Genomic DNA, 20892 nt, shown 5'->3' on the forward strand with positions numbered 1-20892 from the left:
TGGAGCGAAGGGTCCGTTATTCATAATGGGAAAAAGGTTTGTTATTTATAATAGGAGAAAGGGTCCGAAATTCATAATCGATCAAAGGGTTCGTAATCCATAATGTGAAAAAAAGTTTCGTTATTCATAATAGGAGAGGAGTGCGTCATACAAGTGTAAAAGACATCCTCCATTTTCCTACCGACTTGTACGGAATCGGCATAAACTTGTACGTTTCCTAAAGGGGTCCTTTTCCTCATTGTGAATGATACCGAACCTTTTTGTCTGTTATGAGTTACGAACCCTTTGCTCTATTATGAATATCCTATTATGATCATCTAACCCTTTTCACCATTATGATTATCGAACCCATTTACCAATATGAACAACGAACCTTTTTTTTTAATTTTGAATAACGAACCTTATGAACAATGAACCTTTTCCTCATTATGAATAGCGAACCTTATTAACAATGAACCTTATGGATGATGACCCTTATGAACAATGAACTTTATGAATATAGAACCTTATGAATATCGGGCTGTCACCCATAAATGGAACATGACTATGCCACCTTACATTACATCTCCGAAATCTAAGTTTTCAATCGATACTCCTGTTGTCATGTACAACTGATTTTCATGTTTTGATGTATCATAAATAATAATGCAAATGCACATAAATAAAGAAACACCTTGCATGAAATTGCAACTGTTTCTTTTATTACGATCAAGGGTTTGCATTAGCCGCGGGATTGCGCGATCCCCACAATTTGATTTCAAATCCCGAATGTCAAAAGTTGCCAAGACGGGATTTCCCGTAAAAAAAATTCAGCTCTCAACTTGAATTAAACATAACGGCCCTGACCGTGTAGCGATTCATCGCTAAACTATCGCATTTGGAATAAACGTTTAGTAAAAAGCCAGGAATATTTTTATTTTTTTATCCCATCTGTAATACATCTTAACATTCCGTACATTTCCTTGCCAGTCTGTCCTTCTATTAACAAATGAATGAAGAATTATAGCTATTTTGAGAATTCCAATATTTACGCATGAACGAACATATACCTTAGCTTTAACTATGAGAGGAAAACACTTGCTATGGACTACCAGAGGTATCTGCTTCATGACAACAAAGACACGTGCACTCGACAAACCATGTTTCGTAAATTCCACACAAATCTCCGACCACATGGTAGCCTAAAATCACAAAGAGTCAACATGGATATCTAGCCTAATCATCTGTTTATTCGCTTAAATTGTGTCGCAGTTAGCTGGCACTAAAATATTCACCGAATACTTTCGTTTTTGCTGCTATCTTTGACCACATGGTAGCCTAACACCACACTAATTCAATGGGGAAATCTTGCCTTAACCATCGGTTTTTACACACACTCACCAAAAGCGTAGCGATGTTTACAACTTCCAAATAGCTGGAAATCGGTAATTGTTTGGAAGGTATGTGCTATGTTTTGAAGAGGTAATGTAGTATTGTAAGTACACTGTTGCTGTTGAATTGAAGATTTCAATTTTGAGAAGTATTCACCGGTATAATATTTTCGTTTCCGTGTTGAATGATTTTTATCCACACACGAAAAAGAACCATTACGAATGGCTAAAGCTAGAAATTGTAAGCAATTAAACAGCCATCTACACTACAAGAAAGTTATTTCATTAAAATAATCTTCCGTATTCACGTGTCTTGATTACTCAAAACATGAAATCATGAAAGCACTCGCATAGCAGTTATACGCAATCCCATCCGCCCCCCCCCCTTCAGAAAACGGGTACCCGTTTTGTGTGTTTTCGATTCGGGTACACGAATGTTCGGTCGGGTACCCGGGTATCCGGTTACCCGACTCAGGCCTAGAATGTTCTTACTCATTAAAGGTCAAGTGACACGTAACAGATTTCCTTCAAACTTACACAAATAGAAAAGCTACATATCAAAACCCTATATTCCAAATTTGGAGTTCCACAATTGTTTCTTTGCTGTTTTAATTAAGTTAATAACCAAGCTAATTCCGAAAGATAATGACGTCACGGGGGGAACCGCCAATGTTACCAAAACTAAGTATGCCTAATATGCTTACCGAGATCAAAGCCGTAAACAAAACGTCACGAACAGTAAACAAAATATCAGATGAGAATGGGTGCACAACAGTACAAGAAAGTTTCGTGTTCGTCAACACTGTATACAGCGATAGCTTAGTACTATACCAGTGCACTCAGCCAGCCTAGCTGCCTATAAGTAAAGATTGGCTTGACCTTCGAGCGAATCTTATGTGTGCAGTGCGCCCTTCACCAGTTAAAGTTTCGATTCCTATCGCCTATCCGCGCAACTTGGACTTGGAACACCAACAGCTCGCCGTCTACAAGACAATGCCGTTCCTTCTCTATTTGGAGAAAGTATCTTCAAATCTCGAGGAGATATAGAAAGAAGTAGACCAGTAGTTGCGAAGCTGGATCGGAAAAGAGTAAGTGTATTTTCTGGCCTAGGCCTACTACAACAATGACTAACTTGGTATTATTACTATCTTACACTTACAGTAGCCTGATTCTTATAATTTCGTTCAGTTAGTTAGGCCCTAAATTAGGTACGGCGACAATGAAGTTAGGCGTAGGCTAGGGCTATATTAACTTTCATTTGTGGTACATCATGAAAAAATCCAGAATAACAAGCATAAGATGTTTACATGTCATTTTGCCCAATATTATAATGTGCTCCCACCTATCTATATACTCAAGAGTCATAGCTCATATGTTTCACAGTAAATGACATCCTTATATTTTGCCATTTTTGTTGGTAGGGCTGCAATTTTTGTTGCAAGAGAAAACGCTTGTGACAGGTACTTTCAAACATATCAAACTGCTTTCTTAAATGAAATTTCATAACTTCCTTGTTATTTTCTTTCCCAATTTTCAATACTTAGATTAATCTAGAAGCTGTTCCCCAACCAACTGCAGTGAAAAAAAAGGCAGCATTCTGCGGAATGTACATCTCCATCTAAAGGTAGCATGATCTTATAGACATGTGCTTGATATTACCGAAAAACAGTTGGGAAATGGGGGAGGGGAGGGTGGTGACAGGCATTAAAGATTTAAGTAGTCAGTTTTGAACGGGATACAAGGAATCTCCACCAGTAAAACATTGAGGCATGTATATGGGGGGGGGGGGGAAGCTACCAGGCAAAAAGGCGGCAGGGGGGTTGGGGGAGAAAATGTGGTAGAGAAGTGTAAGCTAGGGTAATACAAGCAAGAATGGAAAACTTTCATACATCTATAGAGTATTCTATAGCAGAAGTGAGTACAGGGGCCAAAATTTTAGAAACAGTACTCGTTGAAAGCAAAATAGCAATCAAAACTGCACATCGGGCAGGCTGACTAGGGGATAATATACATTGTATTTTATCCATCATATCCGCCTGCCTGACGAGAGTGGTTGAGGAGGCTATACCTGATGGCTTCACAGGAAAATATAAAGGCTACAGCTATAGTTACTGAGAGAAGGGAGATTACATTGTAGTTATACTATATGAAACCAAGCTGAAGTCATTTGCAATGCTCATGGTGTGAGTGGCCCATATTTTTGCAGCCACATAAAGCAGGAGGATATGCTCTCCTTCAGAAAAGATAAGTGAACCATCTAGGCAGCTGACCCCTGTCCAAGAGCAGCCGATACTGTATGTGTGTAGTATAATAAGCGTTTATTCTAATTTTCAGTGAATGTAACACATGTAGAAGTCCAGTGTTCACTGGTCCCCCTACCACCATTGAAGTTGCTGACTGGACCAACAGAGACAAGAACACCATCAAAGCAACCAGGGCCATCTCACAGTGGCGATGATGGTCCGTCTGCTGCTGTGGCATCCACATCAGGATACACCGAAAAACCGCCAGGTAGTCCGGACTACACTCCATCAGTTAACTCATCTGAACATGACAAAGATGACCCTTCAAGGTAATTTTCAAGATTGATAGTAGATTAGTCTGGAAAATCAATTGGTGCCATAACTTTCTGGAAAGAGGATCATTATTAATTTTGACACCAACACTGTGGGGCAGTCTGGAATGTGTGGTGAGGCCATCAGTCTTTACTTCAATTAGCATATACATACTGTATCTGGTAGAGTTGTCACAGCTGTATGTGAACAAGAAATAAAGGCACAAACAAGTAGTTGGATTTTACAGAGTATATTATATCTTAACTTGGCTGGATATCTGCTACTGAATACAAATGGTGAAAGTTGCATCTTATACACTCTTTTACCATGGATTACAAGGGGATGGGACAGGATGTTACTCTGTGCACATGTTTACTTTACTACATAAACAGTGGTTAAGCTACTGCGACAATGACCACACATCCTGCTGAAGATTACATAATCCATAATATTCGGTGCACAAACAGGTGTAGGGTTTTTGTTGTAATCAGTAAAAAATATATTGGAATTGTTCAGGCACAAGTTGTCAGGTAAAACCTGACCCATGTATCCACACGAATTGAGGTGTACTCAGCTGTCGCCTTAGTTGGGCATCCAAAGACTTGACCGACAACTGTGCCATGCCTATTGACCGAAATGGAGTGATTGGAATGCCTCTATCTAAATGGTATGTTTTTATGAACTATTAGTATATTATTCTTCATATCTTTACTATTCTACAGATTATGTATGGGAACTTCTTGACTGCTTGCAACAACTTCTGCAGAAGTGGAACTCTGAGAGACGAGTGTCCTGTTCCTGTCAGAAAAGAGCCCCCACCCCTTGCAAGCTCCTATGTTCATCAGAACAATGAGGATGCCATAAAACAACACCGAAGCAGATTTCAAAAGCTTTTCTGAAGTACTGTAGTTGATGGCCTCCCAAGTTATAATTTTGTTTCATTGTAGTGGGGAGCAATCGACTCTGTGAATCGTCTGTTCACATGGTGTATGGCACAGCTGCAGAGCAGTGTTAATTAACAGGTCGCTACCAGCCTTTAGGGAAGTTGCTAAAGTTTTACATTCAAGTTTTACTTACATCTGGTTTCCATTGTAACTAACTATTAGTAATGATAACATTATATTTAAAAAAAAAGTTCCAATGACAAGTATTCCTTTCTAGAGAGCTTAGACTTCATAAATGTAAATTTCATGCTGACTTACTATTTGTATGCAACTTTGGTGTTTCAAACATGTTGCCAATTTTTTGTTTTTCTCGAAAAGAATTGACAGAAATTTGCTGTTTGTTCCCCGCATGGGATAAAATATGATTTTTTTTATCTCATTTATGATCAAGTAACCTTTATATTCCATGGATTAATGAACAATTTCAGATTGATTCTCATTACAATTTTATTAAAATGAAAGCCTAAGCTCTCCAGATCCAATTGACATAGTGGTTTAGGGTACTTAATTCAAACTATTCTTCTATTTTAACCTAGTATATTTGAGATTTCAATCATCCAGATTTTGTTGGCAGGCTACTAGAAGTGACAGCTTTGCTTACAAGAGAGAATACATACAAAAAATTAACTTGAGTTTTTATTATTTATTACTCTTATGTACTTCCCAAACTTGAAAATGTAAAATTTCATCCAAGATTGTAGTTAATACCATGAACCAGAAAAATGTAAGCTGGAATTCCAAAATGTTCACCATTCAGCCACAAACAGACAGCACTGAACCCTGTTTCTATAAAACTTTGCAGAAATGATACTATGACTTGGCATAAACAGTCCACATTCTCAGTCTTGATAATTTAAATCCTTCATACTGTTCAGATGGTAAAGCTTCTCTAATCCTCCTTACTGCATAGGATGGGAGAACAACACAAAACTCCTTCCCTAAAAACTGCTAGCTCATCCGTGCAAGTTGTCTGTATGCTGTGTGTCTGTATTTCCTGTAAAATAATCATATGAAAACCAGCTATAAAAGATGAAGACACACAAAAGCTTGGTAGCCATCTGGGGACGTCAATTTTAAAATAAATTTCTATATGATTTCCAGAATTTGCTTGGCCCCTAAATCTGCCTCCCCTAAAGTAAGCATAGCTATGCCATTTATACAAACTGATCATTGTCATCATCTCGGGGACTCAAATTTGTAAATGGATCGTGCACAAGCATGGTGGACATTTTTTTTGTGGCATTTGGGTCCATGGCTCAGTGTTAATGATTACTATGTCAGTCAGGATGATAAGGGTTAACCTCAAGGGCATTACACCAGTTTTTGGTCAAAATGACCTAATCAGAAGCAGGTTTTGAACATGGTGCACAAATTTTCTTGATCAAATCTATATCTTAATGTTATTCCTTTCACAACGAAACAAAACTAAACTATGAATACACCCTCTGTATTGTTACATCTTTCAACAGCAGGTCAGAGCAATGAATAAAGGTATACAACAAAAATAATGTATTCTATACTTACTCTTGGATCCTGTTTTCCTGTGCACGTCCACCATACTGTTGACGGTACATGTAGTAGGCTGTCTGAAGAAACAATGGGTTCAGGCACATAGCTTCAAAACCTGGGTGTAAGGTGATGCATGCAGCACCTTCTTCATCCATCACAGTCCTTATCTATTTCGCTGCAGCATCTACACTCCCTTGCTGTAGGCATCACAGCACATTGGCCACAATGACACCTGTAAACAATACAAACCAGTTCAAATAATAAAGAGACAATTCAATGACTTCATACCAACCTCAATTATTGGGGCATACTGTACTAACATGTCAAAATAGAAAAGGGGCACCTCTGAAGGGCAATCTACTGTTGAAGCTCCTTACAAGTAACATCACTAGTAAGGAAGGGGTAACCTCTTCTTAGAAGTCTTGCCTCTGTTGGGACAATGCTGCAAAGGAAAATAAAACAAGCCGATATTGCCTCGTTTCCAACTCTTTCCCACTTCTGAATCCATTCCCTAGATTGAGAAAATCTGGTTATGAAATTAGCTCAAGCGGAACTGACAAAAAGCTGGTGTGAGGTGCCACCTTCTCCCTCCCCCCCCCCCCACCCTTTCCCTGATTTGTGGTAACTTCACTAATTTGCCACTAGGCCTACAACTGCTAGGAAATTAATAATAGGCCACCTCTGAATTTGTTGTGCACTCTTCCAATTGGCTCCTTCAATCTACTAACCAAATGAAACATGTCTGTGTGACATGTTCCTGGGGCATGTGCTGCCACAACTTTTAAGGAAAATAGTAACTTCCTTAACTTTACTCAACCGCACATTCATGTTAATTTTGCTGCCCCATCAACAAATTGGCTAGCTAAGTGTATGAGCAAAGTTAGGAAACATTTATCGGTTCTAGGCCTAACTAGTGACACAACTATCCTATATAAAGTATAGTAGCCTACGCTTGGCGTAACGTTACCGTTATATTCCGTCAAGACGATCAATTTCGACATCGCTGTCCGATCCCGCTTCCTCTTCGCTGGTCTCCGGTTCGAACATATAGGGAAAAACTTCCCCACGATCGTCCACCATGTCCTCCATTTCCCTTACTTCTTCGCCGTTGCTATCTAAATACTGTGTGTCAATGCCACCGGCAGCCATTTCGCGATATGTATAAGCTATGCTGTGCTGTGTATATATGCGTACTACAGTGCGTGTATAGAAACTGTATGTGGTAGCAATATCGTATGCGACGATATCATTCACTTTCGACTTGGTAAACAAATGACGTCATTTGTTTTCGGCTTTCCCTGAACGAGTCAATCTAGCCGATTTTTGCGGAGTTTTTTGTTGCTTGATAGGAAGAAAATGCAAGGAATTTATGAAAAAAGAAGTCAATGGATGTTTTGTTCGATGTCTTATGTATCAATTTGTGATTTTTCATCTTAATCCAAATCTTAACTTTCTTGTAACAGACTGCTGAAAAAGGTAATATTTTCGAGAAGTTTGAGATTTAATATTATGCAAAGTCAAGTTTACGTGTCGCTTGACCTTTAAATAAAAATAATGCTCAAGAGAAAGCTTTAATCCTTCGCTTGGATCAAGTAAATCATCATGGATGCAACTATGCTGCAGGCTTTGATAGTATCTGATGAAAAAGGAATTATCATGGTTATTTAAACTAGATACGTGTTTCTTGAGTTTAATGGAAATGAGCATTTGTCATATCGTCACCAGTATTGTTACTGAATTAGAACCGTAAAACTAGGGACGTGCAGTTAGCTGTAGCAGGTGGTTAGATCTGAACCAGTGAAACGTCCGGTTATTCAATGCAGTGGGCACTGCAACTATGATATCTTTGTAAGATCGGCTGCAATAGTCTAGGCTCGCATTCAAATTCCAGAAGCAGAACATGTAAACTAACAGAAACAAAGAGATGCTACAATGGTCTGTTCTATTTCAATTCAACAAGTATTGTATACAATTGATATTCATGATCTTTGATGACGTCACTAATGCGTTGTAATATAAAGCTGAATATCTTGATAACCGGGTAGCTTTACAAACATCACGAGCAATCAAATGTTTAATTTCTCTCTACAATAACACATCTATACTAAGATTCTACCTAAATTCATTATTTAAATGATTAAGAGTAATATCAATACATACAAACCACTCTATCTCCACTCCTCAACATTATTTCTCGGACTCGTACACATTGTACCCTCGTTCATTGATCTGTGTTTATAGGACACCTCGAGATTCTCATTGTTAATGATGGAGTGACGTCACTGCTGCTGATGTCATCATTGATCAATTTCAAAGACAGTACTAGTTAGTGTAAACAACACGTTTGCCCTGATTCATTAAACGTTTGACCATTTTAGACAGATGTGTGTTAAATAGCTACTAAATGATCTCGTGATAACAGCTTAGAGAGAGATTCAGAGACGATGTAGTCGAAGTCAGTTTGTTCATCATTTGCAATTTCGAAAGCGCCGACATTTAGACGAGTGACGAAGCGTACAAAATTTGATTTTATCACTGCATTTTCTGGAACTCTAATAATGTATTCCTGCCACCCCCCCCCCCCTTACCACCCTATCCACTTTGCAAAGTAGGGTGTCAGCTACCACTTGCACCGTGGACCTACACCTATAATGTATTTTTAGTACAGTTTGAAGAACATTAAACAAAGAAGCCTGAGCGTAAAAACATGTAAATAGATCCTTTACATAAACCTTCTGTAACGAACTGGGATGCTCCTATAGATCCAGCAGTCCTCTTACATGCAGACTGGTTACGTGGTTATCAACATTTTTTTTAATTCTTTTTGCATACATAATTTAATTTAAATTTGCTATTATACAAATCTCCTTTTTCTTCTTTTAACAAACTTTTGTAAACAGTGTTTAATTATGGCTCTTGTGATTTCTGATGTCGTCACTGATGTTGAGTATTCCCTGATCCGTTCATCGTCTCATGGATTATTATTCTTGATATGAGCATCGAATACTCGACTATCATGATTTGATTTCTTAATTTAATTCAAGATTCCTTCCTATTTGAGTTGTGTCATATGTTTTTGGTAGGATAACTGATCAGTTATGCTAATGAGATGATAACAATTCTAACATGATTGATTTAATAACTAAGAGGATACTAGTTGTAAACTGATCAGGTATAAAACAGAGATGATAATGATAGTAAACTGATCGGTAATCTGAATGAGTTATAAGGATTGTAAACTGATCAGCTATATTACTTAGATGATAAACTGATAAGTTCAAAATCAAGGAATCAACTAGATTGATTACTCAGCTGATATGAAGTTATAATCGAGGGCCAACATAAATCACTTGAATATAATGTTTATTATTTCATTCCAGACAAAAGAAGATTAACTTGCACTTACATTTGTTCATCAATTTCTTTCATTTTATTTATCAGTTTGGAACTTGCGGAATAATCGCCGTCTGAATCTACAGACCGGTCAATGGCAGGTAAGAGATTGTGCACCTTTCGTTCAGATGTTGATCATAATGCATTCTGGTCAGCTTATTTGAGCTAAGCTGCCCTCTGTATTACTTTACCAGTAAATATAAATAAATATTGTGATAACATAATTTGTGAAATGCACTTAGTTGATGGTAGCAAAAGAATTAAATTGTGATTAACAGAAACGAAATTAAAACAACAGACATTTTCTCTCCCCTTCCCCAAACGTTGGTCTAATGCTTTCCATATCGTTGTTTTTTTCTACCTGAATGCCACCCCGTGTGTCCCTTATTACCCAACCATAAATTATTTTTATTATTCAAGATATTCTCTCACAGGTATAAGTAAAAGCACAATACTGCCTTGTAGAAACGAAACACTCATGCTAATTTCTAATCAGAATTGTATTCATGTTTGCTTACAATGTAGAAGGAAACTTACTTCATCAAAACATAGTGAATATTTATGTGTATTATCTACTATAGCGTTAACTGAAAAGATAACATAATGAAATCCTTTAAATACTGCTCGATTGTTGAAGGATATCAAAGTTTAAATGTTAGTGACGTGGTGTCCATTTCACATTCAAAGAAGTGGAATATATTCCTTTAAGAAAGACATATAAAATTGTGATTACTTTTCTTTACTTCCTTCTACCACTGTCAAATCAGCTTTGGCAGAAAGAGACAACAAAGTTAAATTTTTAATATTAATAAGAAAAACTTCAGGTCGCCAATGGCAAACATTTTTCTTCATTTCATCCCTGTTGTTTCTTCGTCTAAATGTGATTTAATATGTTTTTAAACAGAAGTGTCTGAAATAAGACACACTTCGTACAAAGTATGAAAAACTGGTACTCCAGCTATATAGCTATGTAGCTACAGGGAGCCTGGGGGGCGGGGCCCCCATGAAATCGGCTGGCCCCCCCACTTGCCCCCCACTGGAAATGTTGTAAAAAAAATGTTGTAAAAAAAAAAACTCATCAGTGCGATTCACTAATATTTTTTGTTCAATAATTTGGGAAATAGAGTTACACAATTTTCTCGTCTGCATCTGGCAGAATAAGAATAATACAATATCTGTAGTAATCATGAAAATGGTCACACAGCATGGCATGGCAATGGTCGATGCGACGATTGTGACCATACACCACGAACCTTGTGCATATGCTGCGCGATATCGATATCTACCAATACATATTATCGGTCACCGATTGGCACAAAAACCCAGATTCGGATGACAGCTGCCTCAAGAAACCAAATAAATGGCCTAATTAGCACCGAGCCACCAATGTGGACCATTACCGAAACATCGATGCGTGTTAATCGTCCATCCCCTTCCTCTATTGCTATTTAAGTCCACATGTGGGCATATCCTGCAAACCTACCGGTAGCCCACAGGGGTTTGAGTTGGGAGAAAGGCCTTGACACCTTGAAACGACAAATGATGCCAACCATAGGCGTACGAGGCGGGAGGGGCAGGGGGCAGACTGAAAATATATGTATATATATATATATATATATATATATTTTCCGCTTAGGCTGCCCGAATTTTTCAGGTCTTTTGCCCGAATTTCTTGTCCTCTGGAAATATATATATATAGGCCTATATATATATATATAGGCCTATATATATATATATATATATATATATATGCAGTAGCTTGCCCGAATCATTTTCCAATTTTTGCCCGACAATTCCATGATTTTCTTTATTTAGCATCATGATGCCCGAATATTGCCGTGTAACATCACTGTAAGCGCTGTTCATCTGGGCTACCACGCTTTTTGCACGACCATTTTTTTTTTCTAACTAGTCAATTGTATACCTGGACCAAGGGGGCGGAACCGGGGGGAAAAAGGGGGCACGTGCCCCTCCCCCACTTTTCCTCAGGTTAAAAATGCGCCTTTTTTCTACATAAAAATTGAGGTGCAAGAAGCCAGGGAACCAGAATGAACACTCGGGAAGGGCCGTTTCCGGCCATCTGAGGGGTTTGTAAAACCAAAAATTTTCTAGTACGCTCCGCGCCAACCGATGGTGGCGCTCCGCTCAGATAGTCGTGCATACAACTTTGCAAATGCTGGCTAAACCCGTGACTTTTAACGAATTCCTGTGAGTCAAACTCAAAACATTTCGAATGGAACAAATTTGTTAAGATATTAACAAGAAAAAACTCTAATTCGGAAGATTCCTACATTAGCAACTAGCATGATTTCACCTCATTTTCTGTCAAAAGAAAACTTGTTCCTTGTTTCCCAATTTGCTAATTGGATATTGCAGTGCTAGTATGCATATTTTCCTTGAGGGTGGGGGGGGGGGCGTTGATGGAGTGATGTGTAAACAAAAATAAGATAATACAATACTGAATGTAAGGCTGCATCATTCCAATCGAATTTCTGCAAAGTGCCCTTTGATGTCGGTGCCCCCCCCCCCCAGATTAAAAGTGCTTCCGCAGCCCTTGACCTGGATATCCCCGACATGAGTGTATAAAAGAAACATTTCTTTTTCATGGATGGTGGGGGGGGGGGGGAGTGCATAGAAGCCTAGAAGTACAGGTTTATCATATTCTTTGTTATATTTTATCCTTTTTTGTGAGACAAATTGCAGTCTCACCCGACACAGCGTCTACGTGTCGTTGAATAATGTATGTTTTTCTGGAGGTAGCTGAGTACTGTGTTAAAATAATAAATAAGGTAACTAAATATAGGAGCTTAAAAAATATACTGTCCCATTTATCCCTTCAAAGTGATGTTACCATTTTTTCTTCTTCTAATATACCACATTTTTGGGAAGTGTAAATTTCTAAAACGTGAGATTATAAAATAAAGAATGTTTAGATGCAACTTACGAGGCCTCAGAAGTGCCGTTTCCGGCAACCTGAGAGGCATTGTGTGCCAAAAATTTTCTTGTAAGCTACGCGCCAACCGATGGTGGCGCTCCGCTTAGATAGTGTCACGGGAACTTTCAGGCACAAAAAGTTTTGCCCCCAAACTGAAATGGTCCCGTACGCCTATAATGCCAACTTCCCTCAAGTTAAAAGTCTGGCTGAGTTGGCAAGGGCCAGTCAGCATGAAAGAGAAAAAACTTTTTTTGCATTTCTGTCACCAAAGTTGCACATCTTTTTGGTTGCTATTTTGCCTCACAGGTGCCATCTCCTGCGATCTAAGGGGGGGGGGGGGGTGCTGAAATCTCTAACTTTCTCTGTACGCTCCGCGCCAACTTAGGTGGCGCTCCGCTCAGATAGTAACCTCCGCCCCCCCCCCCCCCCACAAGAAAGAACAGATGGCCCCCACTCAAAAAATCCTAGCTACGCCACTGACTACAATACTGTGTCGTTATACACTAACAGAGAATAATCATAATAGTTCACAAAGATTTAAGTATATGTGACAAAATCACTCTAATTGTATTTTCTAAACTCATTTCGAGATAGCCGTCACTGCATGTAAACATACAGCAAAGAGTAAGGATACTCGATTGAAGTAGTTTCAGTTTGTAAAGATACAACGTTATCCTTTGAGACATTCAGAGAATAGCAGAATTCAGATCGCTGTGTAAGAAAGGAGAGAAAAATTGAGAGATCATATTTATATTTATTTAGGTTTGCAGTCTGGTTCAGGGCCAAGGGCCTCTCCAACGACTTAACAACTTAACCCTCATTGGTAACTTGTCACACCTACACACCAAAGTGTGCACAATTCAATCAATCTCTCCTGGGGCACCACAGTGCACCACAACCACGTGTCCCCGGGGGACTTCCCATAAGGTGCAGCCACAAATCGGCGCACGCAACTATATTTACAAGTTACTTCGCATGTCACCATTTATACACCTGGGTAAAGAGAGGCAATAGAGATAAATCGCCTTGCCCAAGGACACAGCGCAATGATCTGGTCAGGATTCGAACCTGTAATCCTTAGATCACAAGTCCACTGCCTTAACCACTTGACCACAACGCCCTGTCCAGATCGGAGCGCGGGGAGGCGGGTGGGGGGGGGGGAGTAGTGTCTTGATATGCTAGCATTGTTTTCATGAATCTTATTCATGTTTAGGTTTTTTGGTTGTTTCTGTTTGCGTGAGACGTGGGTCTTCCATGCATTATTAAAACACTAACTGTTATGGGCTTGCTTTACCTCTTGCATATTCACAACTACATTTACTGATGCCGTCATCTCTACGTCATCGCCCTCGTAACAGTCCTTGCTAGTACAGTGTCCTGATACCAGTCAGAGGTCTGTAAACCATTGTTGGGGAACCATTGCCTCTCACCCCGTTCCAATAGCACGGTTCTTTGTTGTCTTGCCGTAACAATGCGTTACCTGTTTATTCCTATAATTACTACATTCTGTTCTGACTGAATGATCTTCACGTCTTTAGTGACTTTCTTTTATCTAATTATCTTCACTTCTACTACGGAATGGACTTCCCTTTTCCATACCATATTTCACTTCCATCCAGTGAATTGTAGCGGATCCCTTTATAACTATTTCAACTGTCCTTGGATGGACTTTTAATCATTTATTAATTCCGTGCTGCGCCTTTTGACGAAGTACTCTTTATCGCTGATCATCGCAAAGGCCCAGCTCTACTACACCATCGAGTTCATCGACTTCAGACCCAGTCTTAATAGATAGGTTATTTCTTTCTATCTGGCGCCTTAAGTTAACTGTATTTTTGTTATTCACTTATTTGTACCATTCACCTTTATTATCCATATTATTTGTAGAATATAAAACTATGATTATTCAAAATACCATTCGAAACCTCGTCCATCTTTTCTTGTATGCGTTAACACCCTTGGAAACTCTTTCTGCCGGATACGAATTATTTACATGTCGTTTCCGTAACACTTACATATATATTACTTTAAAGTGTTGGTCTTGATTCAAGTAATTACTAATAAATTAAATTTAACTATTTCTATGGCATTTTGCGAATTAGTCATATGGTGATGGGGAAAATTGTAATTGGAACAGATGTATGTGGAATTTGGCTTTACAAACTTATTTTAAGTTGGTTTCTATACTTTCGTAGTATTTAACTCAAATGAAGTTGTGGATTAAGTCACTGGGTAGACGTTTCGATAAAATGAAATGAAGCTGCAAGCTACGTAATAGTTTATAACGTTGACCAATATGTATAATATTCACACATAACTGGATACCACTGCAACTAAGTAAGAGATCTGTTGTTACAATCACATGATTCCTACTTATTAGTGAGTTACTTATCGTTTAATCAGATTCAGACAATAATGGGTCTTGTCATGTATCATTTGTTTGTTTCAAACCTTTAATATCTCTGCCTACTCTCATCTTTCCTGGTGTGATTTTGGTGAAATAAAGTAACATTAAGTTTTCAAGGTCCTTATCTTTCCTTTAACGGTCAAGTTTGTTACCGGCAGATTGTAGCAAAAACAACACAAAATACAGAAGCTATAAATATCCATTATGGTATTCTTCCTTGTGAATTAAATCTTGCTAATAAATTAACTGTGTTGCTTAGAAAGCTTCAGGGGATTAGAAGGATCACTTGCTTAAATTAGTATTTATCCAGATTAGTGTATACGTCACTGACACAAGTGTGTGGGTCCAACAGGCTTGGATAATGAAAGGACTGGTCTGGTTTTTATTTGAAACCAATAGACTCTGGTATATTCTTCTGAATGGTAATGCTTGCCATGATCTTGGTCATTTGTATATATGGAGGAAAGAGGAGCTATTTTAATTGCTGACATTTCAAGGATTCCGGGGGGGGGGGGGGTGGGCGGGGGGATAAGGATCATTGTATTCGTGTATAATGGAATAAATTAGAAAACAGAAAGAAACTCTGTAGTATATATGTGTAGCTCCTCTTATCCGCTTCGTTGTTATCTTGTACGGATACCATGGTAACCGAAACAAATTTAACCTCTATATAAAATATGAATATAAGACAAATTTTGTATTTCACGCGTGTTTGGAACGGACACAAACATACATACATCAGAAGATTTTGAATGTGTCAGGATCCGAAGGGTGGGTGGGTGGAGGGGGGGGGGGGTGGAGTGGAGTTGTTCCAACTCGGTTAGTCTCTTTTAATATTTATAATTTGTCATCGTCTAATTGTTTATTGTATCTAGATATTTATCTTCAATTGTTAAAGATATTATATTGCAACACCCGGACCTTATCATTAGTGTCTAGGATTGGGTGGAGAGTTAAGGGCGCCAAATAATACAGGAACAACTCACGTTAACTTTTGTATCACGTTTATTCCAAACGAACAAAAAACTTATAAAAATCTGGAAGTGAACAGATATACATATCTTTAAAATGTATTTTTTTAGATAAAAGTCTGTAAGTAAATCACGAGCATCGTTATGATAATAAACAAACGAGCATAGCATTTCAACATTCAGTAGAACACTAGTACATAAGTACACTATTGATATCCGTTGTTTTAAGTTCGATCTTACTCAATTATTATCTCAAATTTATCAAGGTAAATGTTCCTGCGACGGTTCCACGTACACCCATGTGTATAATACATTAACTACCTGTAGTTTCTAGGTCAGAAATGAGGATGAACTGGTACTGTAACGGATGTTGGCATATGCGAAGCAGCACGATTCAACATTGTTGTTATTTGTATGGTTTTAAAATCATACCAGAAACTGGTTTTTATTGTCTATTATTTGTGTGTGGAGTGCATATATAAACGAAATTGCTTGTGAACATCAGACTCACTGTTTTCCAGAGTGCAAATGCTGGACATTTTGGCGAGTGATATAAATGAAGGAAGAGGTGATACGGTTATTTATAAAATGTAAGAAAATTGAAGAATATTTTGTAATTTGTGAAAATATTATATATTCGTGATTTGGAATAAACTGTAGAAGAAGATCTTGCAAATATATTTTTTTAGTGGCTCCAGATTCGCTCTGTGGGGTAAATCATTACAGATGATTCGGTGGAGCTGTGATTAAATCACTTTCCACGCACATTTACACAACAAGACCATAATACCAGTTAGAATGTGAGGGCAATTATACTACTGTTTTGTTATGTTGTATAGATTCCATGGTAACCAGAGAACTAGACACGTATGTTGTGACGCTGTATACGAACACAATGTTGAAAAATATCACGCACATGAATAAGTTTTTCTTTAAGATACTGTGTCGCAGATATATATATATGCTAAGCCTTTGTCGTATATTGCTTTCTGGATTTGTTTAAAAGCATCTTATATGTACAGTAGACTCACCTTTGGAGAAGCTGGACGATCCGTTTACAGCAATGGTTTGATGACAAGTATAACTTAACGGATGTAACATTAACATAGCTGTTAACAGTATCGACTTAATTGCCATCAAATAGAACTCAAAAGCTTTCATTAGTTTGATGATTTTTTTTATAACTTGGATAGATGCTTGAACTCATTGGAAACCTGGTTGCTCTTTAACCAGCATCGGAACTTAAATAACACATCACATTTTCATAACATATATACGTACTAGCTTCACCTTCTTATACATGTAGGAACTTGGGGCTGAAGTTGTTTCTATTCTAAAATCCTGCTGTGGCTAATACAAGCGGTCAGATTCATAGTTCCTACTATAATATTGCTAAGTATACCGTTGTTCAAATAACATGGACACCTAGAGTTTCCGTAAGAAATATATATAACTCGAACCAATTACAAATAGAAAGCCGCATATATTTTTCATTTCATTTCCGCCATCACCAGTATAAATATGCAATATTTCAAAACAGGAGAACCAAAGACTAAGACATATTAAAATGTGTACATTAATAGGAACTTAAAGATAAGAAAGTAAAAAGTTTATATATACTTGAAAACTTATTTTACTAAAAACAATCTACAAAAAGGATTGAAGTCATTCCCGATGTTTGAATATACTTTACAGCAAAGCAAAGAAAACAAAACTGAAAGGCTTTATTACATTTTTTGGGGGGCAAGATATTAGGATTGTATAATTTACTATTGGCTTTAACTAAAATACCCTTAGGTGCAGGATACAGTGGATGTTCCATACGAATAGTTCAAGGCTTCTCAATATAATAGGAATAGTCCAATCAAGACGCTTAAAGGAATAATTAGTTAACGGAAGATCTGTAAATGATGCAGATTATAATTTTGATAATTTTTAAACTGATTTAAGGTTTATTGATACATCATTATTGATGAAAGAATCATCCCTCGCGATGAAAATGGTATAAGTAATGCTATAACTGAAACAGCACCTTTGACGATGTCATAAGAGGGATTTTTCTGAAATACGTTCTAAGCTGTTTACTGATACAACTGTCTGGTATAACCCCAACCAAATAGTTTTGAAAAACTCGGGTAATATGCTGATAATTTTTCGGGCACTATACTGATAGAGAAATAAAGTGCAATGTGTTTTGGATGTTAAAATGGTTAAACTGGTATTATTATATCATCATTATTGTAACGACTTGCCCAAAATTGATAACCAATATGGAAGGGTTATAAGAAGGCAAATGATTTTATGTAATTGTCATGCGATGTAATAACCCAAGCATACCTATATACCTATATAATATGTACATTCAGATGTTGTAGGCGCGTGAAAAATTGTGGTTATATTTTGTGGGCAAGTCGTTACAGCTCTCCCAATTCAAATCGGGCCCAATGCACCTATGAGTATGCATAGCTATAGAGACTTCAAACTAGTCTTGGTGATTTTCTACCTTTAAGATATTGACATGCAATATTCTGTTGAATATCATCATTATATTTGTTTTAAACTGTTACAGATCAGTGAGCTATGGGACATTAGTAGGTGATCCAGGTCACGGTAGGAAAGAGCATTTACATAGGATATGATCTTCATTTCCCAGACACTCTTGAAATGTGCGCAATGTTACATATTGTCAAGTGTCTACTTTCTATCAGGCTCACAGTATACGTTAGAAAACCATGTGAGGATATTACAAAGTTTCATCACAATGTTAACATCATCCCAAGCTTTGTAATTTTCAACTTTCTGTTGGTGCTAGAAAACTACTCTCCATATTTTACAATAAACTGTCCCTACTCCCCTCTTTCAACGCCCTTTCATGTGATTTGGAAGTATATTAATGTGTTCCTAAAGCATCCATCACGTTGTTGTATTATGTTAGTAATTTAACATGAAACGAAACCTTATACAGTCGTCAATGTTTAGATAGATGTGTACGCATTATTAATGAAGTGGTAATTAATGAAATTAATGAAATCACACTGTGGACATTGTTTTAATTCAGTAAACTTGAACCCAATTAAAGACAATCGGTAATAAAAATCCATGTATTGCCTAATTACTGTAATGTCATACTTTCTCTGGTTTGATTTGTTATTTATAAATGATCATATCAAAGATGAAAAACAACTTCCTTGGGAAGTTTAATGGAGGGGGGGGGGGGGGGGTGGCTAGGTTTCCATACTAAAGTAACGGTCATTATTATATTTTTTGAAATGTTCATTTGTCCAACAACGAGGACTTATTTGTATAGGATGTTTGTATCGTACAATACAACATACGTCAGAAGCCCTTGCGACGAGGTATGGTACACATAATATGAGGTATGATGCAAATAAATGAAACTAAATGAAGTCTCCCTTCCACGCTCGTACTCCAGCACTTTCGTCCTATTTCCTAATTATTGTTATCCTTCTTTCTCTGCATGAAGACCCCTCTCTTATAGGAGTAATTGTCTTGTGAAATCAATGAACATTGTCAATGTTAAAATAGAGAATATTCAGACAGATAAATACATATAAAGCGAAATGAATCTATCGTACTTCCAGTATCTCTCTTCCACGCCGTCTCAGACTAAAGATAATTTTCTTGGTGAAAATATCGATGCATACTTTTCATATCTAGAATCTTTACGTTGTGATGACACTGTTCGCAGCAATACAACAGTTAGTAAATGTGACTCGGTACTAATAGTTTGAGTTGTAATGGGATTTGCGGGATCCCTATTGATTATATTTCATTTATTTCTTTAGTTTATGTATATATACGTGACTGATATGATTATGTGGGTCCAAGCAGGCTTATATATGAAAGGACGGATCTGGGTTTAATTTGAAACTAAGAAACAAATGTATTGTTAGGTAGGTTTCTTAAACTTCATGTACTTTAACATACTAGGAAAATTAAAGGAGAGGTGACTACTTAAAAGTTTAACTAAAATATTCAATTTAAGGTTTTTATTTCATTTTCAAGAAACGTCCTTTTTACCATCCTCTGTATGTACAATATTATGAATAAGCAGCAGCATTATGATACAAAAAAATCAACGGTGAATCTGAACTAATAGTGGTTTTAAAATATTTGTAGTATTTCTTTCGTATTTAGAATAACGGTTGAATACAATTTTAAAAATAGTATCTCGAAGGAGCCTCAGTCGGAATGGGAGGAGGAGTGGGGGTGTTCAAAGTACCTAGTAATGTGGTTGATTTTGTGCAATTTACCACCCGGCAAATTGACTAATGCTGTATCTTCATAATTATATTCAAATGCTGACGATAATATAATGCAACATCCGGGCCTTGTATCCTCACATGGTTCCTATTGTTATTAGTACTCTTTCCATCAGAACCATTATATATGTCTGTATGGTATAGTATAAGAAACACTCTGATGTAGTTGAGTCCAATTATTCCTTATCCCGAGCCAAGTCCGAGACTACTTGGTTCGAGTATGGTACTCTCGAGTCCGAACAGAGTTCTATTGAGTATATGAGCAACTCAAACCAAGTCCAGCTAGTACATAGAGACACAGCAATGACGAGCTCACGCGGTTTCTGCCAATACTAGTCTAACAGACACACAGGGCGTATCGGTTACATAAACCCGCTCTAAATATTCCTTAATGTACAGACCGTTGCTTCCTGTTCTAAATGTTCCTTGCCTAACGTTAAACAGAGAGAGCCAACTATTTTAAAACTGATTACGTGCGCATGTACAAACTTCCAATTGAACATACATAGACAGGGTAAATTTAGA

General features: G+C 37.5%; 1 protein-coding gene and 2 long non-coding RNA genes across 8 annotated transcripts in view; 2 read left to right on the top strand and 1 right to left on the bottom strand.

The window, feature by feature from the left end:
• The window catches only part of LOC139970049 (uncharacterized), a 245528-nt gene that overhangs the window by 72354 nt on the left and 152282 nt on the right, over positions 1-20892 (top strand). For 4 of the 6 annotated variants that reach the window (XR_011793899.1, XR_011793900.1, XM_071975658.1 and 1 more), the window contains exon 6: positions 9820-9872. The exons of the other annotated variants lie outside the window; for them this stretch is intronic. Coding sequence is in view for 2 of the 4 variants with exons in the window: in XM_071975658.1 (XP_071831759.1) it covers positions 9820-9872 (53 nt within the window). In the remaining 2 variants the exon portion in view is untranslated. The remainder of the gene's footprint in view (positions 1-9819; positions 9873-20892) is intronic. 6 annotated transcript variants of the gene reach the window in all.
• LOC139970112 (uncharacterized) lies at positions 1456-4640 on the top strand. The gene is made up of 3 exons (XR_011794015.1): positions 1456-2458; positions 2915-2994; positions 3705-4640. It is a non-coding gene; the product is annotated as an uncharacterized lncRNA (long non-coding RNA).
• On the bottom strand, positions 5351-7833 carry LOC139970091 (uncharacterized). Its single transcript, XR_011793970.1, has 3 exons — positions 7346-7833; positions 6394-6610; positions 5351-5863 (listed from the first exon to the last, which is right to left on the bottom strand). It is a non-coding gene; the product is annotated as an uncharacterized lncRNA (long non-coding RNA).

The sequence above is a fragment of the Apostichopus japonicus genome, chromosome 7 (genome assembly GCF_037975245.1).
Source record: "Apostichopus japonicus isolate 1M-3 chromosome 7, ASM3797524v1, whole genome shotgun sequence".
NCBI classification, from domain to species: domain Eukaryota; kingdom Metazoa; phylum Echinodermata; class Holothuroidea; order Aspidochirotida; family Stichopodidae; genus Apostichopus; species Apostichopus japonicus.